The following is a 24049-nucleotide window of genomic DNA, read 5'->3' as shown; positions in this document are numbered from 1 at the left end:
AAATTATAAAAATATACAAATTGGATCGTTTAAACTATTAAACTATTAAAAAGTATCACTTTGTTTCATAAACTATAAAAATATACAAATTGGACTCTTTAATGGAATGGGTCACCAATAGTTTAGAGGGTCTATTTGTACACTTTTATAGTTAAAATGGTAAAGTGATATTTCTCAATAGTTTAAGAGATTCAATTTGTACGTTTTTATTGAATAGGGGTCAAAGTGATATTTATTAATAATATAGGGAGTCTTCGTGTAAGCAATCCATAATTTAAAGCCCAACCCTTACTCAACGAAACTGAGGGGCAATTTGGAAAGGAGTTAAAAAAGCTAGCTTTTTACACACAAAAAAGCCTCCAAAAAGCCACAAAAAGTTAGTTTTTTATTATAAAAAAGGTTAAAAAATAAGAAAAAAAGTTAAAAAATCAATTTTTTATCGACTTTTTAAAATACCACTTAAGGGTGGTTTGCTTATTGACTTATTTTCTATAAGTTATCACTTCCTTATTTTTCTATAAATATTTTCGTAAAAAACGAATAAACTAAACCATGCCCAAACCATTCCCTCAGCGGGCCGAAATGGCGATCCTAGCCTCCTAGCCTAGGCATGATTCTCTGAAGCCCAGTCCATATGATGTGGGCTATTTTACGTGTGCAGTAATAAGCCCATTGTATCGAAACACTACCGCGAATCAGCACGTGTCACCGTATAACCGTAGAGATCGACGGAAACAACATGAAACTGGTTCGAGATCCGTACTCTCTCAAGTTCTCTCACAAATTTAACCCAGCCCCACCAATTCTCTCTAAACACAAACCTCACCACCACCACCACCACCACCACCACCACCACTCCCTCATGGCCTCCGCCACCGTAGACTCACCGTCCTCCGACCGCCTTCAACTCGAATCAATCCCCGCCGTCGATCTCCGCCTCCTCTCCCAATCGGAACTCTACGCCCTTTCCCTCTGCTCCGACGGAGCATTCGATCCACTCTGCGACGACGTTGTGATTCCCAAAATCGATCGCTCCGTCTTCAACGAATCCGCCGGCAGCCGCAAACAGACCTACTCTCGCCTCCGCCTCGCCCCTCGCAAGCCCGAATCCGCCTCCTCCACCGCCACCACTTCCTCCATCCCCCGCCGCACCCCTCACCTCCGTACCCTAAAATCCGCCACCAATCTCTCCGACGATACCGATCCCGAACGGGCCGAAAATTCCCAAATCATCGGTCTCTTGAAAGATCTTTTCGTATCGGACATTAATAGCGACGAATTAGTCCCAATTCGTGTCGAATACAGCGATTCGCTTCCCAATTTGCCGAATGTGGGCAATTACGGGGTGAAGCATTTGCCGAATGTGGGCAATTATGGGGTGAAGCGGAAGAGAGGGAGGCCGCGGAAGAATGAAAATCTGGCACTGGTGGCTGCTGAAGTGACTGAGGTGGTTCCCGTGGAGGTTCAGGACGAGGGCGGGGACGGTGTGATTAAGGGCATTGTTGTGTATGAGAATGTTGAGGACAGGGATAAGGAGATTGTGAATAAAAATGGGAATGTTGTTGATTTGGCTGAGCTGGCGAGTTTGGAAGATCCTTATGGTGTTGAATTGCAGAGGAGGACTGAGAATTTGAAGACAGAGGAAGAGCTGTTAGGGTTTTTAAAGGAGTCGAATGGACAGTGGGGAAGTAGGAGGAAGAAGAAGAAGATTGTCGATGCAAATGAGTTTGGAGATGCATTGCCCAAAGGTTGGAAGCTCTTGCTTTCCCTCAAGAAGAAAGAAGGCCGTGTGTGGATGTTTGTTCGTCGATACATAAGGTTTTTCTGTGGTTGCTTGCTTTCAATGTTTTTGTGTTGTTTCTTGATTTCAATGTTCTCGTTTTTTTGTTTTTCTGGTTAATATTTGCTTCAGAATGCAACATATTTGTGGATGGAAATTATCAAGAAATATTAGACATAACAATAGTTGATAGTGTTCGATGAAAGAAAGAGAACAAAGAATAAAGGAATTTTAATCAATATTCATGATGCATGCATTGTTGTATTAGATTGAGATTCAAAGGTTCTTTCTTGACCTAAATACCAGGATGATGCTTTATCTATACTATTATATTAAGTGAAGGCTGGACTTGCTGTCCAATCTTTTGCTTGTTTTTCCTTATGTCACACGTGTCCCTCATTTTTTTTTTTAATTGGAAATTTTTTTTTTATATAAATAGGAGTGCGACTTGGACCGCAAGTCTAGTGAAGAAGACTCTTTGACACAACACAATATATATAGTAAATATTTTATTTTATTTTTATTTATTTGAATTGCACAAACATCGCATGTGCTAACCTCTAGTAATATGGAAGATAAAATAAAGAACCTATAAAGGAAAAAATAATAGAAATTATTAGTCTTGGAATCTAGTTTTGGATCAAAACGGTTGTGCTAATGGGAAAGATGAATAATAATAGTCGATTTCTAAGTTCTCATTTTACCTTTTTGTGGTTAATATTAGTTTTAAATGCATTTGAATTTTCTTTTAGAAGAGGCATGTCACCCCATTTTACTCCTCTCCAACAGTTTTAAGAGCAACTCCAACAATCTCTTCAAATTAGGCTAGTTAGGTAAAATAGCTTGTCTCTTTTTTTTTATTTTTTTATTTTTTTATTTTTTATAGTTCCAACAAACTCTAAATGCTAAGTTAATTTACCTCCCACTTTTTTTTCTCTCTGCATTTAGAGAGGCATTCTTCAAATCCAAAGTAACACTTCCTTTTCTTTCCCTCCATCTCTAACGTTGATGTAGCGTGCCATAAAACACTATCAATCATAGATTAGTTTAGGTAGAGGACTAGATATAGAGTAGTGTTGGATTACTAGGTGACTAGTTAAAGTAAAGATTGTTCTTTTTTGTCTCCTTTAGCTAGCAAAAAATGACTAGTCATGTTGGAGTTGTTCTAACAATGCTCGTCCAGGCTAGCTATCTTTGAAGAGTCTTGGGAGGCTCTTTAAACAGCTTGTTTGGATGGATAGATAAAATAAAGAGTAGTATTGGAGCACATAGATGAAAATGTGGCCAGGTAAAACAAAGTGTACCTTTTTTTTTTTTTGTACTTTAACTAATGAAAAATGAAGAGTAGTTTTCGAGTTGCCTTAATAGGATATTATTACTGGCATTCACTTTTCTTATTTGGGTTTTGATTTCCTTGTCTTATTGTCTGTTGGGACTACATCGAGTTTTTTACAAAGTTGTTTGTTTGGCAATCCATCTTTAGAAATTGTTGCTTATTTCCATGCATATATGGGTCCACAAGCCAAACGAACCTGCCACATCATCGCCACAATGATGCAATCAAGATTGAGGATCAACTCTTGAGAACAAAAGGCACATGATCAAGCTTTAAGAAAAGTGTTTAAGAATCTTTTTTCTAGTTGTATGGTTTACTAGCCTATTTAGATATAGGTTGTGATGTACTTTAGATTTTTATCATTAGGTATATTTTTATTATTGTGCTTTTGTAAGGTAACTTCCTTTGTAGGTGGGGGATTTTGTCATTGAGGTGGTTGTTGTAAGCACCTTATCTTACTCTTTGGTATAGCAATTGTATGTAGTACATGTATCAATGGGTGGCTACATATGGACTCATATTTCACTCACTTGTCATTGAATGGTTACATGTAGATCATGTATTAGTATTACTAATTTGTTATTGAGTGCTTGCAAGTTTGCCACTAGTCACCTTATTGTTTTGTAGGGTTTTTTTTATTATATAAATAAATTTATAGGCATTTCACTATAAAGTAATCTCTTTAACTACGTAGATATGAGATTGCAATATTAGTTTGGTGGAGGTAGCTGTTAAGGAATTGAAAATTCAGATTTTGGTATTTTATTATATGTTATAACCTTATTTTGCAACTTCTTAAGGCTTCGCCTTGAGCTCATAACTCATGGTTCTTACCACAAAAAAAATAAATAAATAAAAAATTGAGCACATAGCTTGTGGAATTCAAGCCATTGCTGGATTTTGCATTTCCTAAAATTTGATTTTTGCATGATTTGGCCTTGATTCGAGTCCACATTCAGGGTTGGAACTTGGAACCTCTAACAAACTACATCCCACGATGTTGCCATGCCATTTTGTTGTCACACATACTTTCACTGCGTCTCCATCATTAGTTGAGATCAAGGTTTAAGTAATGGTAGCTGCCACTGATGGTAATGGTGGCAATGATGCGATTATAGGGTAGTGACGGAAGTAACATAGTGGTAGCGGAAATTAGAAATGTGAATTTTTTTTCTTGCTCACAACTATGCAAAATTTGACTTGTACATGGTTCGCTTCCATAATCGAGGACTACAATTTTGTTTTGATGTGTTGTTTCAATTATTATTTAGTATGGTGCAAAATCGGTCCAAAAATATTTCACAAGCAATGGAATAGTATGAAAATACATAGAAATGCTTAGAAACATAAACTGAAATTTATCTAAATATTTAAAGGTTTAATAATAATTAATTAAACATATTGAGATTCATAATCATTCACATAAAATGACAAGTAAAATCAATGATAAAATTTTTAAAAGCAAAATTTGACTTGTACATGGTTTGCTTCCATAATCGAGGACTACAATTTTGTTTTGATGTGTTGTTTCAATTATTATTTAGTATGGTGCAAAAACGTTCCAAAAATATTTCAAAAGCAACGGAATAGTATGAAAATACATAGAAATGCTTAGAAACATAAACTGAAATTTATCTAAATATTTAAAGGTTTAATAATAATTAATTAAACATATTGAGATTCATAATCATTCACATAAAATGACAAGTAAAATCAATGATAAATTTTTTAAAAAAAAATTACTAAGAATTGTCAAATAACTTATCTTTATTAAACAATTGTAAATGATTCTAAAAGTGTGGAAGATCCCAACAAAATAAGGACTAAAAATTAGTATATAGTAGTATAAAATTATTACTATATTAATAATAATATTTACTAATATGTTAAAATACAACCTTTTATATATTTTGCTTAAAATAATGTTGTATCATAATTAATTAAAAAAGTTAAATATAATATTTACTAATATGGTAAAATACAACCTTTTATATATTTTTCTCAAAATAATGTTGTATAAAAATTAATTAAAAAATTTAAATATATTCCGACATAAATTATTATTTTAGTATGTTTCACCATGTTTTGGTGTGTTTCACCATGTTTCGGTGTGTTTAAATCTGTGTTATCAGAAAATGCTAATACTCTAGTGAATTTTGTATTGGTGCACGCTCCAAAACATGGTATACTTCCATGCCAAAATGATAAATTTAGTGATCGGAAACGATCCTAAAAGTTTTTTCCAATATATTTCCATAAAGCTTAGTTTGGTTAGATAAAGAATACAGGAAAGTGAAAGAAAAAGAAAAAGAAAAAAAATTTGTGTTTGTTTAGGTAGAGAGTTCTAGAAAGTAATGGAAACTAATACAACTCGAATTAGCTTGTTAGTTAGACTCACGATTTTTCGCAAAATATATGGGGAAATTGATTTTTTTACCACAAAACTGGACAATGCTTATTTTGTTTTCCTCTTTGCCCATGTTTTTCTCCACAACTCCCTGTTATGCAGTGATTACATTTCTATCCATCATTTTCTTGCTAAGTTTTCCATCTATTTTAATGCATGCAAAAAAATAAATCTTCATTTTTTTTTTTTTTTTCTTTTACTTCATTTTCTATCATTTTCACTTTCTATCATCTATTTCTTTCTAAACAAACATAGCCTAAATTTTACCTTAGGAGGAAAAAAATCAATTATTATGAACTAAATCTAAGGCAGGTTAAGTTTTGACAAGACAAAAACATCAAAAATGAAAAAAATTAAAATTAAAATACATTTTATTAGATACCTAATAGTCAAAAGAAAATTACTCTAGAAGTACTTTAAATTTTTAAGTGTAATATAGAGAAGTTTATCCCTATCATACCACACGTTCCAGTTCCTATTCCCATTCCATGTACCTAAATGATCCACGTTCCAGGTAACATAGAAACACAAGAATTTCTTTATTTTACTAGTGTTTCGTTTCGGTCTATTAGGAAACAAAAATTGTTCGGATATTTCGATGGAAAATAAAATTGCATTTAATGAGCTTTAAATGAATTTTGCTAGGTTTTATCTAATTTATAAACATGATTTAATATGTGTACTACTAACGTTACTATTTTTAAGTCATGTGAAGAAAGTTTTACACAATGAAAAAATCATTATTCATAGGTTAATGACTCTAATCAAAATAGGAAATTAAACCCTAATAGAAAAGGGAAATAGAATCGCCAATAAAATAGGAAACCAAATATTAATAGAACTCCTAATTAAAACTATAATTAAAAAGAAAACAAATATTAATACTAAAGATATAAAATTATAAAATTGCAGATAAAGCCCCCATGCCAAGAACTCTATGTTCCACATCAACCTAATTATTAGCTATGGGTGCGAGGCCTCTAGCTTCATGCGATTGGGTAGTTAGAGTTGATAGTTCATCAAGGTGCTCATTCCACTTTGCCTTAAGGAACTTGTGAGATATCTCTAGGTGAAGACATCTTAGGACCATGACCTTATGTGTCTGCCTTACCTATACCATAATTTTCAAAAGGCTCCTTTTTCAACTCATCTCCCAACATTCATAATCTTCATTTTGGCTATGACTATTTTATATTCATGTAAATATTTATCCAAAATATGGCTGACTATAAGGATTGTATTGTCACTTGATAGACTTTTACAGTTAAGACTTTTCTAAAACACAAATGCACTTGATCAATCTTGTTCCAATTATGCTGTTAACTTTTCTTTCTTCTTCTCTAATGGGGGGATCGAGTCATGGAAACAAAACATGTCTATTTAGTGAGTAGCCATTAGGTTTCACCTTTTTCAAATTCACATTTCACATATTTTTACTGACCAGCTTACTCTAGCATCAATAGATTTTGGAGATCTTCCTATCATTCATCTATCCGGTAAAGAAAAACAATAGATTTTTTGCTTTATTTTGTTTCATTTCCTTTTGCTGGCTCTCGCTCATTGGATGGACTGACTTGAACATGTTTTGAATTATTCCACTACCCAACCTTGTGAACTAGGGTTGTGTTCTCCTTTTCTCTTACTTTACTGCCTTCGTTTTTTCTTCTCGCCAAACGAAACTTCACCAGTCCTTTTTATTTTGGGCCTCCTAAGCCTGTTCCCTTGCCTTGTTAACTTAATCCTCTTTTTTTCCCGTATAAAATGATCATGGAATCGTAGAACTGACAATTCAGCTGTCCTGTGTGAGATATTCTGTGAAAAATTAATCTGGGGTCTGGTTGGACGGTTGTAATTGTCCTACCATCCTACCAAGTTGGAAAGGTGATTTCTTGGCTGGGATGTTTGATTATCTATTTCTTCATCTCCAAAAAAAAAAAAAAAAAAAGTAATTGATTCTTTATTATAAATTCCAATTACAGTCATATATGTTCCTCATTAGAGCCTGTAGTAGTTCATGAATGTTGTGTCTTAGTAGAAGATTTTATTCATAATGATTATATTTTATCTTGAAATTCCTTTCATTTGTTTTCTTACTTACATAGTTATTCTTAATTTGGTACACAGCCCTAATGGACGGCAATTTGTGACATGCAAGGAAGTTTCCTCATATTTGCTTTCCCTCTTTGGAGTCCAAGATTCACATCAGCCAAACTGTGGTCAAAGCAATGAGAATATTCAGTTGACTTGCAACATGGCTTGCGAAAATGTAAGTTGATATATATTATATATCATATTTGTTCATCCATTTTTTTTTTAAATGTTGATTTGTGGGGATATGCCACAGGCTGCAGATCTTGCTGTCAAAGAAGTCAACAAAAGTGGAGACCTTGTTTGCCATTCACCATCGGTCATTACTTGTGTCTCAAATGATCACGAGAAGCAAGTCACTTCAGAGGCTGGAAATTCTGCGGAGATCCAAATGGGAGATATTTTAAAGTGTGACAGGTGCTCCATGTCTTTCAATGAGAAGGATGGTTTGTTGCACCACCAAGTATCATCCCATAGGAGAAAGAAATCTAGATTTGGTGCATCCATCACTGATGGGGTGATAATCAAAGGTGGACAATTTGAGTGCCAGTTCTGCCATAAGACATTCAATGAAAGGAATCGTTACAATGGCCATGTTGGGGCCCATAAAAGACACCACATGAAGAGTGATGAAGCATTGTCAGGAGCTCTGACCTTGCAAAATAGTGTTAGCCTTTCATCCTCAGATGAAGTTCCCCCGAAGAAGTCTATGATGCAAACATCCATTGGAGATGACTATGATGCTGCAACATATAATACCAATGCCGATAGTGTACCGAAGCCTGTTTCTTCTCAAAGTAAACTTACAACTGGTTCAGATATAGAAAGTTATAGTGACAGGTCTGGTCATGAAGTAAATGTTTTGCCTCATGATGAGCAGGATGCAAATTCCATTGGAAATGAAAGAAATTTCGCTGAAGACCCTTGTGTAAAGCACGATAGAGGCAATAAGATGGCCAATTGTTTGGGTAGGGTTGATGAGGCTAATGATGATGTTACTGCTACATTTAATTTTTGTTTGGATTCTGAAGTTGCTGTGTCTGGTAATGAGATTAACAGTAATGGTGAGTGCACTGCAAACAGAGTTAACGATCAAGTTGTTGGACAGGGAAGAAGTTTGGAAAGCTGTCCACATTCTCCTTTTGCTAATGAGAAAATTTGTGGTGCTGAAATTAATGTGAATGAGGACTCTATTATTTTAGAGGAGCCAAATCAGGAAGCAGGTTTAGAAAGTGTTTCGCTTGCTCCCCTTGAGAATGAAAAATCGTGTGGTGTTGAAAACATGGAGGATGTGCATGAACTTGATACACTGAAATTTGATAGTAAACTAATCCATAGTTTTGGCAGTAGTCGTGCTGAACCAGATGAGGATTTTGTTACTGAAGGCAAGCAACAAAATGGTTCTGGAGCCTGTTCACCCATCCCAGTCAGTAATGATGAAAAATGTGATACTTCTAATTACATGAATTCATTTTCAACTTCTTCACTGGAAGAGTCCAAGCAAAAGAGAGATTCTGAAAGAAGTGATAAGGAAACATGTGGTGTCAAGGATATTTACAGGGCTTCTGGTAGCTCAATCTTCAAGACCAAGATTGATGCAACAAACAACAGTGGGAACAAGGAGGCAATAGATGAGGATGCTATAACTAGGGTTGAACATGAGAATTCTGAAAGATATTTGTTTGTTCCATCTTGGAAAGAACAATTATGTGGTATGAAAGATAATGAGAGTGTGGTTTCTGTTCGCACAATGGAGGAACGAGTGCGGGAAAGAGGTTCTGAAGACAGTCTTCATATTCTATCTGGTTATGAACAAACCTGTGGTGTCAAAAATGATATGGGTAATATTTCTACAAGGAAAATGGAGGAGCTTAAGTTTGATGAAGTTCAAACTTACAGGAATAATGAACTCACTTTTGGCATCAGTTACCCTAGACTGAACACACAGAATAGAAATCTTGAATTTGGTTCACCTGTTCTGTCTGGGAATGCGCAAGAATTTGTTGAAGAAAATGTAACTGGGGTTTGCAATAGCACAGAGGAGCATCCCAAGCAGAAAGGAAGTTTTGATTGTGGTTTATTTGCTCAGTCTTGTACAGGGAAAACCTTTGGTGATGTATATATGATGAATAGAGTTTCTACTAGGTCCATCGAGGAACCCAAACCTGAAGTCCAAAACTTTAGCAATAATGAGCTAATGATTTCTTTTGGCAACAATGGCACGGGAATAGTTGCTGATGTTATGAATAATGTTCCTATGCATCAAACATTTAGTTTCGAAGCTAATCCGAGTAGGGAAAACAGCAGAATAGGGAAGGATGCGAAAGAGGAAAGTTGGTTACTTGGTCCATCTTGTTTTCCCAAAACATGCGCTGATGATAATCATTTGAGCAGGGTTCACGCTGTTGGAATTTGGGATGGGCCCATGATGGATGAGGTTGTAAATTCTGAGCATGATAAGTTAACTATTGGTTTTGGCAGCATTAATACCCAATCAGGTGGGAATGTCATGCCCGGCAATATGTGGAGACTTGATGACGAAATTGTCTTGCAGAGTACTTCAGCTGATACTTCAACCCAGCAGCAGCAATCTGCAGGTTGTTTTCCCACCTTCGGTATGCTCTCAGATAAGGTACGAGTATCAATCTTGAAAATAGAGCATGTCACTAGGGAAAACTGTGAAAACTGCCAGTTTATTTTTGAATTTTTAGTAAGGACCACTACTATAGCATGTATTTTCTGTAAATTTTCATCATTTCTTTTCTTGTTTTTTAACATTTTATTTGAAGGTTTGAAACTAATATACCGAGGCAATATTGCGCAAAGCATTAATTGTTCATTCATTGCTTGGTTTGCTGTATATGTGTAATTTTAATTTGGATTTTTAGATACTTTAACATTGCTTTTTTTAATTTGAAGTTATAGTGCATAATGCGATGAATTGATAGCAATCTTTTGTATTTTTTTTTCTTTTTCTTTTTGAGATTATCTTTATAATTTAGTCCCACAACAGTTGACAAAAATTGGGTTATTCAGGTTACTTGTTAATGCTTGACATCATCTTTTATCTTTAGCAGGGTGAAAATGAGCTCCTTGGAGTTGATGGCAAGTATGACAGCATGTCAGGTTTTCAAGGGGCACAATCAGGTCATATTGAACCTGTGGAATTCAGTTTCCTGACCATGCAAAATTTGAATTCTCTTCCAGGAGACTCCAAATCTCTGTCCTATAACACACAGATGGACCAAGGGTTTGATTCCTCATTTTGGCTTGAAAAGGATGCTTTATCACTGAATCTAGCTTCCAGGAATCAGGTTACTTCTATCTGTGTTTGGTGCAGAAATGAATTCCATGGTGAGTCTCTACACCCTGGAACACAAACAGGTGGAATCGGTTCCATGTGTCCAACCTGCAGTGCAAAAGTTACGCAGCAATTTAATGTCTTCTAGAGTGGCTTGTCCTTGGAAACTCCAGCCGCAGCAAAGACTTGTTTCTCACATTTTTCTTTGCTATGTTGATCTTGAATTCTTGATATCAGGTAATTCTTTCATCTTGATATGAAGATATAATGTGACTTGTGTTGATCAGATATTTTTTCATGACAACCTAAAGTCGAAGCTAGATGATATCTCTATGATGCTACCCAAAAATTGTTTTTAGAACTAGATGTGTGGACCTGACATCTATAATCCAGTGTGTAAGAACAGGTTCCAAATCGGAGGTTGGGGCTTCATTTCCTGTCTATGACACTAACCTATGCAATGGTGGTGCTTGTTCAGTCTATGATTTTGTAGGATTGTGGTGCTTTGTTGTGGGCTAGGTGCAGTCAAGGCTTACCTAGGACATTTTTTTTTGTTTGTTTTTGTCGTTCGGTTCACATCAATAGAGTTAGCTTGTTATTTGTTTGTAGGGGAAGAAGGAAACACAAGGGTATCTTGGAGTGCAGAGCACCAATCATTAGATCAAGGCTATTTTAGGCAAGAAGGGTGAGTTTCAATGCTTTGCAAGATGGGAATAAGATAGGACGGATAAGGGGTTGAAAACCTTTTAATCTAATTTCGTAATTAGGTATTGTTATTAGTTTAGCTTGGGTTTGGTAATTGCTTTTTTAGTTGTTTTTTTCTTTCCTTTTCTTTTTTTTCTTTTTTGCATTTTTAGGATAAAATTGTTGCTAAAAAAGTTGATGCGTTTGGCAATTGGTAAAAAAGTTGGTTCTTTTTTTTCCCTTTTTTTTTTCTTTTTTGGTTTTTGGGAAAGTTTAGGTAAATTGATTTTTTTTTAATAGATTGTTTTTATTTTTTATTTTTTATTTTACTTTTTAGATCTTTTACACTAGGGGACCTGACAAGTAAACAAAAAAATTAATGCAAAATTTTAAGAATTTCACTATAAAAAATAGGGTAAATTACAAATAAACTTCATGAGATTTGTTTAAAATGCAAATTGTCTCATATAATTTTCAAAATTACATTGCGCCCCTTCAAGTTTATAATCGCATAAGAAATTAAGTCATCAAGTCAATTAACGGTCTTTCATGATGTCATAAATATGTTTTAATTAACAATTTAGATAATTTTATTGTTATATAAGAGAGTAGTTAGAAGTTTTATTTTTTTGTTAATTCTGTTAATAATTTTTTTTTGATAAGAGAGTGAATGTAATATTTTTCAAATTACATAGGGATAATCTGTATTGTAAGTAAATTTTAGAAGCTTTATTTGTAATTTAACCAAAAAAATGGGTAAAGAAAAAAAATTGTAGTCTTTTTAGCAATAGCTAAACATAAATAAATCTTGTTTAACGATGGTTTTTTTTTTTTTTTGTTATAAATAAAAATAAAACTAAAAAAAAAAAAAGCCAAATAAGCCATATTCAAACAAGACCTAAGATTATGTTGTGTCTTGGATGTTTTTATGATTAGGGACAACATTTTATGATGTTTCTTCTATGTTTTTTATAATTAGGGACAATGTTGTAAAGGTTCTAAAGCCTTAGGTGGTTGCTTATTAACCAATTTTTTATTGACATTATTGTTTGTAGGGAAAAATATTCTCAGTGATAGTTTAAAAATTATAATAAATGTATGAAATTTTTTATAATTTTAATTACTAGTATTAATAAAATTTATTATTAATTTGTAATTATTTTTGAAGTTTCATTTTGATGTGAACTTTTCCCTTGTTTACAAGCAGCTACTAATGAAGTGGCTAGATTTGGAGCACTTTGCACTTGCTTGGCATTTAAGTAATTGATTGCATCATGAAGTAACTTGTACAAGGTGTACTCTTGTACTTCATAGACCTTTGTTTGAGTCCATAGCTCTTGGTATTTGAACTGTCTTACCAGAAATTGAAAATTTTCACATATATATATATTTGGGTTAATTCTAATATTCATATAGTTTCAATCTTTTTTTTTCTTTTTTTTTTCCAGTGCTGCAGGAAAGACAGTACATAAGCGCAGGTGGATCTTCATAGAGCACTAGGTCCTCTTTTGCAAATTGTTTTGTTTTGATTCGAGTATTATTTGAATTTCATCTTGGATCATAGTTGTTGTCGGATTTGTTAACCTTGCTATATATCAACCAAGAATTAAAAGGAGACAAGAAGAAAAGATCAAACCCTATGCTTTAATCTCTCAGACAAATTTACAATATTTTATGATCATTGGAAACCAGTTTTAATATTTTATCTTTCTGGTTGTTGCTTTTTATTTACTTGAGTGAGCTTGTCACTTTGTCCATGGAAGTGTTATGAATTAAGTACTGGTTGAGATGGTTAATCAGTATCCTAGGTGCAACTCCAATTACGTTCCCAGCATGTCGTTCATGGTATGCCTTCTTAATCCTTTCTCCAAGATCTCCAGGCATTTTTCTCCTGGTTGAACAGAGATGACATCATAATCATCTGGTATACCGAGATTTTCAAAGACTGCAACTCTCTTGACATTTTTCTTGTCTTTAGTACAGTCACGAGCATAATGGCCTTCCTCACCACAAAGATAGCATTTACAATGTTTTGACTTTTGTAAATACTTCCTTTTGTCGATTCGTACATGAGAAGAATGTGGCTTGCCTTTGTATGTTGTTGCTTTGCGAATGCCATATTTTCGTTCCGGCTCCTTATAATAACCTGGAATTGAAGTCTAGTCTGAAGTTCGAGTCTAGTCTGCAGTTCATCTGTAATCAAGTTTTCAATCAAAGTTTCCGCTGTTTCTGTAAGGTTTCTATCTAGTTCTTTACTTTGAAATTTTATTACGATCCTGTATTTGGTATCAGAGCTAGTTTGTACTATGTCAGCTTAAACACTTTACAAGGTAGCAAAGGCCTCTGATTATTTAATTATCATATTAGACTAATAAACCATTAGGTCATTTAGAGAGTTTCTTAAATCTGGCAAAAAAATTTAAAAAATTTCTTGTCATTGAATTAATTAGATAAGGTCTTATTTTGATATTTAGGGGTTGTTTGGGAAGTGTTAAATTAGTATATTTTTTGACTTTTTATGAAAAAATATGAAATATAGGTTCGCTTTAAAATAATGTTGTAGAAAGGTGACGTGACTCGAACAAGAAGTGATGTGACCCAAATAAAATGATTGTAACTTAAATAAGATGATGTGTTAAAATAACATATGCTATTTTTGTACATGCCAAACAATTACTTATTCTGAAGTTTTTAAAAACAACAATGATTCATCCCACTAAAAACATCACCACTAATAGCACTAATGCATTAAAAAAGTAAAAAAAAAAAAAAAAAAAAAAAAAAACACAACTCCAAGATCAAAGCATCACATCATTAATGGCGGGATCCACTGCCACCTAATTAGTGGGAGCACTAATTAGTGCTCCCAAGCATTTTCCTTTCAAAAATATTGAGCAGTTAAAGTTACCTAAAAATTATTGTTGGCATGGATAGGTTTCAAAAAGCTTGGTGAATTTTGGCATAGAAGGTGGTCTTGTTATTTTCAATTTAGTTAAATCATGGTATCTTTAATCACCTTATGTTGGGTTTTTTTTTTTTTTTTTTTTTTTTAATCGCTTGTTTGATGATGCTAGATAGTTGAATACTCAGACTGATGGATTGTAAGGTTTGCTTTTAATCCATGTTCCCTTTCTATTATTTAATAATAAAAAATAAAATAATATGTGCCAAATATATATTTTTTTATTTTAAAAAATGGGCCAATTAAATTGAAGGTTTTGTAAGCGCATTTCCTTTTACCAATTCTTTTATTAAATTTAAATTTGATAAATAGTAAGTTCTAATCATTTTAGTAAACTTGAATTAAATTTTTCAACAAATTGGAATGATCCTTCTCAATGATTATTCAAATAAGGTATCATATCTAGTTTTTAATTTAAATTTCAGAAAGAAAAAAATCAAGAACTAGAGAAGGGCCTCATATCATATCTACTCCACTTCACTGTTGTTGAATTTTAAAAAATAATAATAATAATAGTTTAAGTCATAATCATAGCCACGTTGAATTATTTAAGATATAATTAAAGATTACTGTAGTTGTAATCAAAGTTTTTATAATGGGATCGGTAATCAACACCATTTTTAAAAATGAGTGATGATATATAAATAATTGTTTTGTATAAAAATTTTACAGAATGAGATATCTTTTGTATTCTTTTCATTTTTAATATTAAAAAAAAAATCACCATTGTAATTTTTGAATAAATTTGTGTTTATAAATAATTTTCAGTATAGAATATAACAAAATATCACAATAAACCAAATTCAACTTTAATTTAAGTTTCGTTTGTTTGAGCAGAAAATATTTTCTAAAAAATTATTTTCGTATTTTCTTGTGTTGGATAGAATGGAAAATGAAAGTCAATGAAAAATATTTTTCATGGTCAATAGAAAAATAAGCCTATGTGAATAGAAAATATTTTCCACTAAAACATTTTACAGATTAAAATTTTACTAATTTCACCATGTTTCCCTGTCACTCTCACCTCTACCACCAACACCACAGCAACTGCCATCATCACCGCCACTATCGCCTCACCACTATGCCTTCACCTCTATTTCCACCTTCGTTCAATCACCACCACCACTATCACCAAATATAATTTATGTGATTACATTATCTCCTTATTTTTAAATCCAGACATTTTTAATTCATTCAACTAATTCATTGAACTATAATAATCATACAAGTAATACATTTTTATAATTTATGAGATTAAAACATATAAAATATAAAATTAATAAGATAATATTTATAAATGATTGAGCAATTTTAGCATAATTGATCCCCCCCCAAAAAAAAAAAATGAAAACTTTACTCATAAATCTCATAAAGGGAAATGTTGATTTATTTGATCCTAAGAGTTTTCTTATGAACCAATTAGTTCTTTTTATTGTGAAAAGTTGTATTTATTTGATTTGGTGCCATTTGAGTTTAAGTGAATACCCTTTTATAATTTATTGTTTCAATTTTTTGATTCGTTTTTGGGATGAGAATGAAAATATGAGATATGAAAAATTCTTTTGGGGGGATTGGTGGCTGAAGTGTTAGTTGTCGAGCGTGAAAATTTACATTTCTGTTAGTGTGATTTTCTAGTGTTACATTAGAGTGTTATGTTTGGAAAAAATACACCAAGGAATTTTTGTATATTACATTGATTAGAATGTTACTGTCATGACCTAAAGCTGCCCCTATAGGTTTAACATCAATCCTTGGATTACCAAAGGTCTCTAATATGAAGATCATAAAATATAAGCGGTTGTGAAAGCAAATATGAAATACAATGTCCATAAAGCTGTACTGACGTACATATGACAGAAATTTAAAACTTATATTTATATTTATAAGATGTCATAGCCACGTCAACATTCATACGTACAGACAACTAAAGTCCAGATTACGCTTAGCAAGGGAATACAAAAAGATCTTAAACATTGATTACAAAAATTTGACCACTTCTCAAAACGAAACCTCCCCAGAAGGCACGGTGGCTGGCTGACCCAAAACTCCCTAGACAGCAGCTTAGGCCTGGTCACGCGCCTGTTCACCTACATACATAATATAAATAGTGAGTGGAAACCCAGTGAATAATAACAGAGTAAAGGGTTTAAATGAATGATGTCCCATATCAGATTCAGAAACAGATGTCATATCAGAAATCAGAATTTATGCTTAATCATACATGGTACATTCATTAGCACTGACAGATCAAATACAGAGCCTCTTCTTTGATCTCACTTCCTTCTTTCTCTCCCTCTCTCTCACGTGTAAAAGCTCAAAAAGATGGAGAAAAGATAAGTCTAAGTGGTGTATAGGCCTTATATAGGTTCAACTAATGAAGCTTAATTAACTTGAGTTTAAGATAACTACGTAGGACCACTTTGTTCTAATTAATTCGTTCCGAATCGAATTTCAATTCAACCTATCATAATTTTCTAAAAATTCCAAATAACACATATATCGAGTCAATTTTGTGATCAGATGCCGATAAGCCCTTCAATTCGCAAAATAAAACAGAAACACTAACAGATCTTTCTACGATAGACAGATAGAAACACAAATAATACAACACATATGCAAGTAATTCAGAATTTCCTTTTAATTATTCATTCGGCATAACTATTCATGGTTTATCGACTAATCATATGTCGGGGTTGTTACAGTCTCCCTCCTTAAAGAGTTTGGTCCTCTAAACTCGAATTACCTTCGTTTTGGAAAAAAATCGGATCCAAAGGGAACAGGTCAGGGTATCTTTTCATCATATCTTCTTCGGTCTTCCATGTTGCATAAGTCTCTCCGTGGTTCTGCCAATCCATTTTCACCAATGGGATTTCTTTGTTCTTCAATCTTTTAATTCGGCGGTTAACAATCTGTATTGGTCATTATTCATAAGTAAAATCCTCTTTCAAAAGCATATAAGTAGGTTCAATTATGTGGAACGAATCTCTCAAATATTCTCGGAGCATTGAGACATAAAAAACATTGTACATATTCTTCATAACTGGCGGTAAGGCTACTCGATATGTTACCGAATTGATTTTCTCAAGGATCTCATATGGCCCAATATATCTCGGTGCCAATTTATCTTTCACTCCAAACAGCGTTTGCCCTTTCATAGGAATCACTTTGATAAATACATGATCCTTGACTTCATATTCCCTATCTCTTCTTCAGACATCTACATAACTCTTTTGACGGCTTTGTGCAGTTTTCAATCTCTGTTGGATCAATTTCACATTTTCAATTGCTTCTTGCACAAGTTCCGGTCCCAACAATGGTTTGTCACCTACCTCGGTCCAACAGATTGGAGAACAACATTTTCTACCATACAAAACTTCGTAAGGAGCCATGCCGATACTCGAATGGTAGCTGTTATTATACACAAACTCGGCTAATGGTAAATAGGTCTCCCAATTGCCTTGTAAATCGAGGGCACACATTCTGAGCATATTCTCCAAAGTCTGTATTGTTCTTTCCGTTTGGCCGTTTGTTTGTGGATGATAAACATTGCTTAATCTCAGTTCGGTCCCCAAAGCCTGTTGTAAACTCTGCCAGAATCTCGAAGTAAACTTAGGATCTCTGTCAGATACAATAGATACTGGCACATCATGTAATCTCATAATTTCATTAACATATAGATTAGCCAACTTATTTGCATTATACAAAGATTTGACAGGCAAAAAGTGGACAGATTTAGTTAAACGATCAACAATGACCCAAATAGAATCCATACCTTGGGAAGAGTGAGGTAGTCTAACAATAAAGTCCATCGTAATATACTTCCATTTTCATTCTGGTATTGGGAGCGGCTAAAGTAGTCTAGTGGATCGTTGATGTTTAGTTTTAACTTGTTGGCAATGCAAACATATGGCTACAAAATCAGCAATGCTTTTCTTCATGCCAGGCCACCAAAAAATCTGTTTTAGGTCCTTGTACATTTCGTATTACCCGGAGGCATAGCAAATTTCGAACTGTAAGCCTCAGTCATAACACGTTTCCTCAAGTCAGAATAATCTGGTACACAAAGTCTATTCTGAAATTTTAACACATTATCATCATACACAAATCCCGGCCTCGATTTTGAGTAAAGGTCATCAACAATCTTCTTCAAAAACTCATCGTCAAGTTGTTTCTCTTTGATTTCTTCAACGATTGCAGGTTGAGTAGAAATGGTGGCTAAAATCTCACTTTATTCACGTAATACAATTTCGATTCTGTCTCTTTCCAAGTCACCTAACAGCTCGTTCTGACCGGTAAGCAAACATGACACATTAGCAATGGATTTTCGGCTCAAAGCGTCTGTAACAATATTGGCTTTCCCCAGATGGTACAAAATCTGCAAATCATAGTCTTTTATTAATTCAAGCCATCTTCTCTATCTCATATTCAGTTCCTTTTGGGTGAAGAAATGTTTGAGGCTTTTATGGTCAGTGTACACTTCACAAGTCACACCATATAGGTAGTGTCGCTAAATTTTCAATGCAAACACCACGGCTGCTAATTCAAGGTCGTGAGTCGGATAATTCTTTTCATGTGGGCGAAGTTATCAAGAAACATAAGCAATGACTCTTCCGTTCTGCATTAATACACATCTCAAACCGTTGTACGAAGCGTCACTATAAATTTGAAACCCATCAATACCATTAAGCAACGTCAAAATTGGTGCAGTTACTAACCTAGTCTTTAACTCTTGGAAGGCAGACTCCCTTTGATTAGTCCAATCAAATGGTGTAGTTTTCTATGTCAATTGAGTGAGTGACAAATCAAGCTTGGAGAAATCTTTCACAAATTTGCGATAATAGCCTGCAAGCCCTAGAAAGCTTCGAACTTCTAATACATTGGTTGGTCTAGGCCAGTCCACAATAGCTTCAATTTTCTCTAGGTCAACAGAGATACCATTTTTATTGATTACATGCCCCAAAAATGCTACACTGTTAAGCCAGAATTCACATTTGGACAGTTTTGCATACAATTTCTTTTCTCTCAGAATCTATAAAGCAATTCTCAGATGATTATCATGTTCTTCCCTGTTTTTGGAGTAAATCAGAATATCATCAATAAATACAACTATGAATTCATCAAGAAATTGTTTGAAAACCCTATTCATTAGGTTCATAAAAGCTGCAGTTGCATTCGTTATCCCAAATGACATTACTAAAAATTTATAGTGTCCGTATCTAGTTCGGAAAACGATTTTCTCAATGTTTTCTGCCTTAACCTTCAATTAATGATAGCCCGATCTAAGGTCGATTTTGGAAAATACTCGGGCTCCCTGGAGTTGGTCAAACAAATCATCTATTCGGGGCAAAGGATATTTATTCTTGATAGTTACTCTATTTAATTCCTGGTAATCTATATACAACCTCAAGGATCCATCTTTCTTCTTAACAAACAAAACTGGAGTACCCTAAGGTGAAGTGCTTGAGCGGATGAATTTCTTATCTAATAGTTCTTGAAATTGGATTTTCAATTCTTTCAATTCTGAGGTTGACATTCTGTAAGAGGTCTTAGAAATTGGTTTGTGTCCTGGATACTACATCAATAGTGAATTCAATTTCCCTATCAATTAACTCCCCAGGAAGGTCATTAGGAAATACATTAGGAAATTCATGAACTACGGGAATAATTTCCACATTAGCACTATCCGAAGATACAGTCAATACACAATACAAGTAGCCCCGACAACATTTTCTTAAGAATTTCCTAACTTTCATAAATGAGATCAAGTATGGTGGAGGAACTACCCCATTCCCAGTAAACACAAACTCAGGTAATCTAGGTGGACAAAATACAACAAACTTATTCACACAGTCAATAGTTGCACAATACTTCATTAACCAGTCCATACCCAAGATGCAGTCAAAATGATTAATATCCAAAAGTAGCAAATCAACATACAATGTCATATCACCAATCATTATATCACATACCGGATAAATATAAGCACATATCATAGAACCCCCAAATGGTATAGATACAAATTGCAAATAATTCAATGGTTTTAAGGGTCGAGGTAATTTCCGAGAAAATACATGTGACACAAAAGAATACGTAGAACCAGAATCTATCAACACATAGGCACGTTGAGCACAACTAGAGATCATACCTAACACCATTGGCTCGGTGTTCAGTACATCACTAGGTACTAATGTAAACACTTGGCCTTGCTTCAGGGTTTCTCTCCCAGTATTGGTTTTCATATTTGTTCTTGATATAGGGATGGATCCAATTGAGCTTGTCGTAGAATGGGTAGCATTGTCGAATCTCATCGGACAATCTCTAATCATGTGGCCGGTCTTGCCACATCGAAAGCAAGCGCCAGATGCACAGTGACACGTGCCTTTATGCTTCCTTCCACACTTTGAATACACTGGCATAGACCCATTGCTTTGGCTTGAACTGCTTGAGGATCTAATATTATGCTTTTTGTTAGCAAAGGATGAACGACCGTTCCGAAAATTGGTTCCAGGTCTTTTACTTCTCCATTTTGTTGTTGGTGCTTTGGCTTGTTTCATTGCCGCCATTGTGGTCTCTGCCATTAATGCTCTATCCAGTACCTCCACATATGTAAGTAATTTCAGGACACCCACTCGGTCAAATGCATCCAAATCTAAATCCCCTTCAAGTTTTCGAGCCTTCTTATAATCTGTGTCGACCATATAAGGAGCAAATATGGCCAGCTCAGTAAACTTAGCCTCATACTCGGCTACAAACATCTAGCCTTGCTTAAGTTCTTGAAATTCTGACACTTTACGGTCTCTGAAACACTGGGGAAAATATTTCTCATAAAATATTACTTTAAATTGGTTCCATGTTATAGTCCCACTAGTATCTCGAATAAGGATTTACCATCGCCTAACTTTTTCCTTTAAAGTATAGATGGCCAACAGAACTTCTTAAATTTCCAAACACGGAAACACCTCAAATATCTTTTCAGTTTCTAGCAACCATGTTTCAGCCTTCAATGGCTTAATACCACCCAAAAAGATTGGCGGCTTCATTTTGTTGAACTTCTGTGTCAGTGAAATCATATCCATGTTTTCTGGTGGTGGGGGAGGTAAAGGTTGTTGCCTATGTTGCTACGTCATTCCTTTAGTCAAAGCTGCAAACATCTGTTCCATTCGGCTCATTCGGGCCTTAAAAGATCCAATTGTATCATCACTTTGTGTGTTTTCCATTTGCTATAGGTAAACAGAGTACTTATAAACATAGGCAAATAGTTTGTTTCATAATGTTCAGAGTATTTAGATCCAGTTCATTCGTTTCAATGTCATGTATTCATGTCCAGATTCAGTTTTCACATTTACAAAAATAAATACTCACTCACATATGCAGATGAAATGTCCTTAATCTTTTCTAGGACATTTTATAACTCATATGGACTTGTGTGCGCAGTATAACTCGTGCTCTGATACCACTCTATCATGACCCAAACCCGCCCCTATAGGTTTAGTATCGTAACCGGCCAGTAATCCTTGGATTACTAAAGGCCTCTAATCTAAAGATCACAAAATATAAGGGGCTGTGAAAGCAAATATGAAATATAATGTCCATAGAGCTGTGCTGACGTACATGGGGACAAAAATTTAAAACTTATATTTATATAAGTAACACGTCATAACCATGTCATCATCCATATGTACAGACAACTAAAGTCCAGATTACGATTAGCAAGAGAATACAAAAAGATATTAAACATTGATTACAAAAACTTGACCACTTCTCAAAAAGGAACCTCCACGAGAGGCATGGTGGCTAGCTGACCCAAAACTCTCTAGGCAACAACATAGGCTTGGTCACGTGCCTGCTCACCTACATAAATAATATAAATAGCGAGCGGAAGCCTAGTAAATAATAACAAAGTAAAAGGTTTAAATGAATGATGTCCCATATCAGATTCAGAAACAGATGTCATATCAGAAATCAGAATTTATGCTTAATCATACATGATACATTCATTAGTGCTGACAGATCAAATACAGAGTATAAAGGGTCATGCTTGCCAGTTCCATTAAGGAACCTTTGGTACCGGGAACTTGTAACATACTTGAGCCACGATATTGTTACCCCGGGCGACGGCCATGAGACCACGGTATTATTACCCCTGGGCAAGGGCCTTGCTTGTAAACCACGGTATTGTTACCTTTGGGCAATGACCTTGTGCTAAGGATGCCATGAGTACTTTTCAATATATGAACAATCATTCATTGGTTCAGAACACAGCATGTCAAAAAACAGAGCATTTTTTGTCAAATCATATCATATAGGAAATTACTTAAACGTAAACATAGCTTTACAAAGCTATTACTCACAGATGGCTCCAAAGCAAACAGATAGAGCAGACAAATTAGAGAACTTGCAGCGCATGACCTACACAGATACAAAATGAATACGTACTGAATTACACACCTGGGATTATTAACTTAATTCTTTTTTATCTTGGTATGTTTCTATTTCTTATTCTTATTATTATGTCTTAACCATGGTCTAAGAATGCTTAGGATGCAATGAGAATGCCAAAATGTACTTTGAAGCACTTAACAAATTTTGCTGAAAACAAGGCCTTCGCTCGAGCACAACTTTCTTCGCTCGAGTAGAGGCTAAAAAATGTGAGTAGTCGATTGAGCGCAACTTCGGTCGCTCGAGCAATTTGTAAACTTTACAAAAGTATTGGTTGCTTGATTTTTCCGCTCAACGCACGCTCGACGGTCATTCGAGCGTGAGACTGAAGTCCTCGCTCGAGCGCAACTCTTATCGCTCGAGTGGTCTGCAAAAATGGTAAACTTCTAGGAGCATGCATTTTTCACTCGAGCCCACTTTTGGTCACTTGTGTGGAGGTGCAAAACACAGAGTGGTCACTCGAGCGCAGGATATGTCGTTCGAGCGGATAGTAGAATTTTAGAATTTCCAAATTGCACTTCCAAGTTCGAAACTCGAACCCAAAGCTACAAATCAAGTTCTTTTGGGCCAAAACTTAAGGAAACTTGTGTAAATTTGTCAAACATCAAGAATTCAAAACCATTTCGCAAAATCAAGGCCCAAAAGCATGTTAATTGTGTGAAATCAAAACTCGGAATTCATGCTATGCACATGTATGTAATTTCTTCAAACTTCAACCTTTCAAAGCATGCTCAAACAAGGGATATTGATGGAAAACATGATGAAGTCTCATAATTAAGTCAAAAACATGACATGCATGGAAGAATTACTTGGAATCAACTTCAAATTCATGAGAATTATGCATGCATAACATGTATGGGTCAAATTCCTTCATTTCTAGATCAATTCTCAAGTTAAACACTTAAAATCTTAAATTCATGCAATACACTCTAATTTCCTTTTTAATTTCATATGTAAATAAGCTTGAAGTTACAAAATGTGAGTTGAATCTTTACTTAAGGTTGATGTTAAGTGTAAGGTTCCAAAGTGTCTTCAACTCACCAATTCTTTCT

General features: G+C 34.5%; 2 protein-coding genes across 9 annotated transcripts; one reads left to right on the top strand and one right to left on the bottom strand.

Moving 5' to 3' along the window:
- The first annotated feature begins 702 nt into the window (after positions 1-702).
- On the top strand, positions 703-13296 carry LOC114309884 (uncharacterized). Of its 8 annotated transcripts, none has more exons than XM_082921600.1 (7): positions 703-1818; positions 7648-7789; positions 7868-10243; positions 10689-11149; positions 11522-11597; positions 12804-12889; positions 13045-13296. In XM_082921600.1, exons 1-4 carry the CDS (start codon positions 740-742, stop codon positions 11058-11060), a joined length of 3969 nt encoding a protein of 1322 aa, XP_082777726.1. In that variant the 5' UTR covers positions 703-739; the 3' UTR covers positions 11061-11149; positions 11522-11597; positions 12804-12889; positions 13045-13296. The 8 variants fall into 8 exon arrangements, with proteins under 8 accessions (XP_082777726.1, XP_082777723.1, XP_082777727.1 ...); XM_082921597.1 differs by having other exon boundaries at positions 10686-11149; XM_082921601.1 differs by lacking the exon at positions 11522-11597.
- Positions 13297-20104: 6808 nt separating this feature from the next.
- On the bottom strand, positions 20105-21313 carry LOC145822076 (uncharacterized). The gene has a single exon (XM_082918663.1). The coding sequence runs from the start codon at positions 21311-21313 to the stop codon at positions 20105-20107; it is 1209 nt and encodes a 402-aa protein (XP_082774789.1).
- Between the last annotated feature and the right edge of the window lie 2736 nt (positions 21314-24049).

The sequence above is a fragment of the Camellia sinensis genome, chromosome 3, assembly GCF_055761805.1.
Source record: "Camellia sinensis isolate YWXY chromosome 3, ASM5576180v1, whole genome shotgun sequence".
Lineage (NCBI taxonomy): Eukaryota > Viridiplantae > Streptophyta > Magnoliopsida > Ericales > Theaceae > Camellia > Camellia sinensis.
Note: the sequence above shows the minus strand (reverse complement) of the source record. Positions and strands in the feature narration are given on the sequence as shown.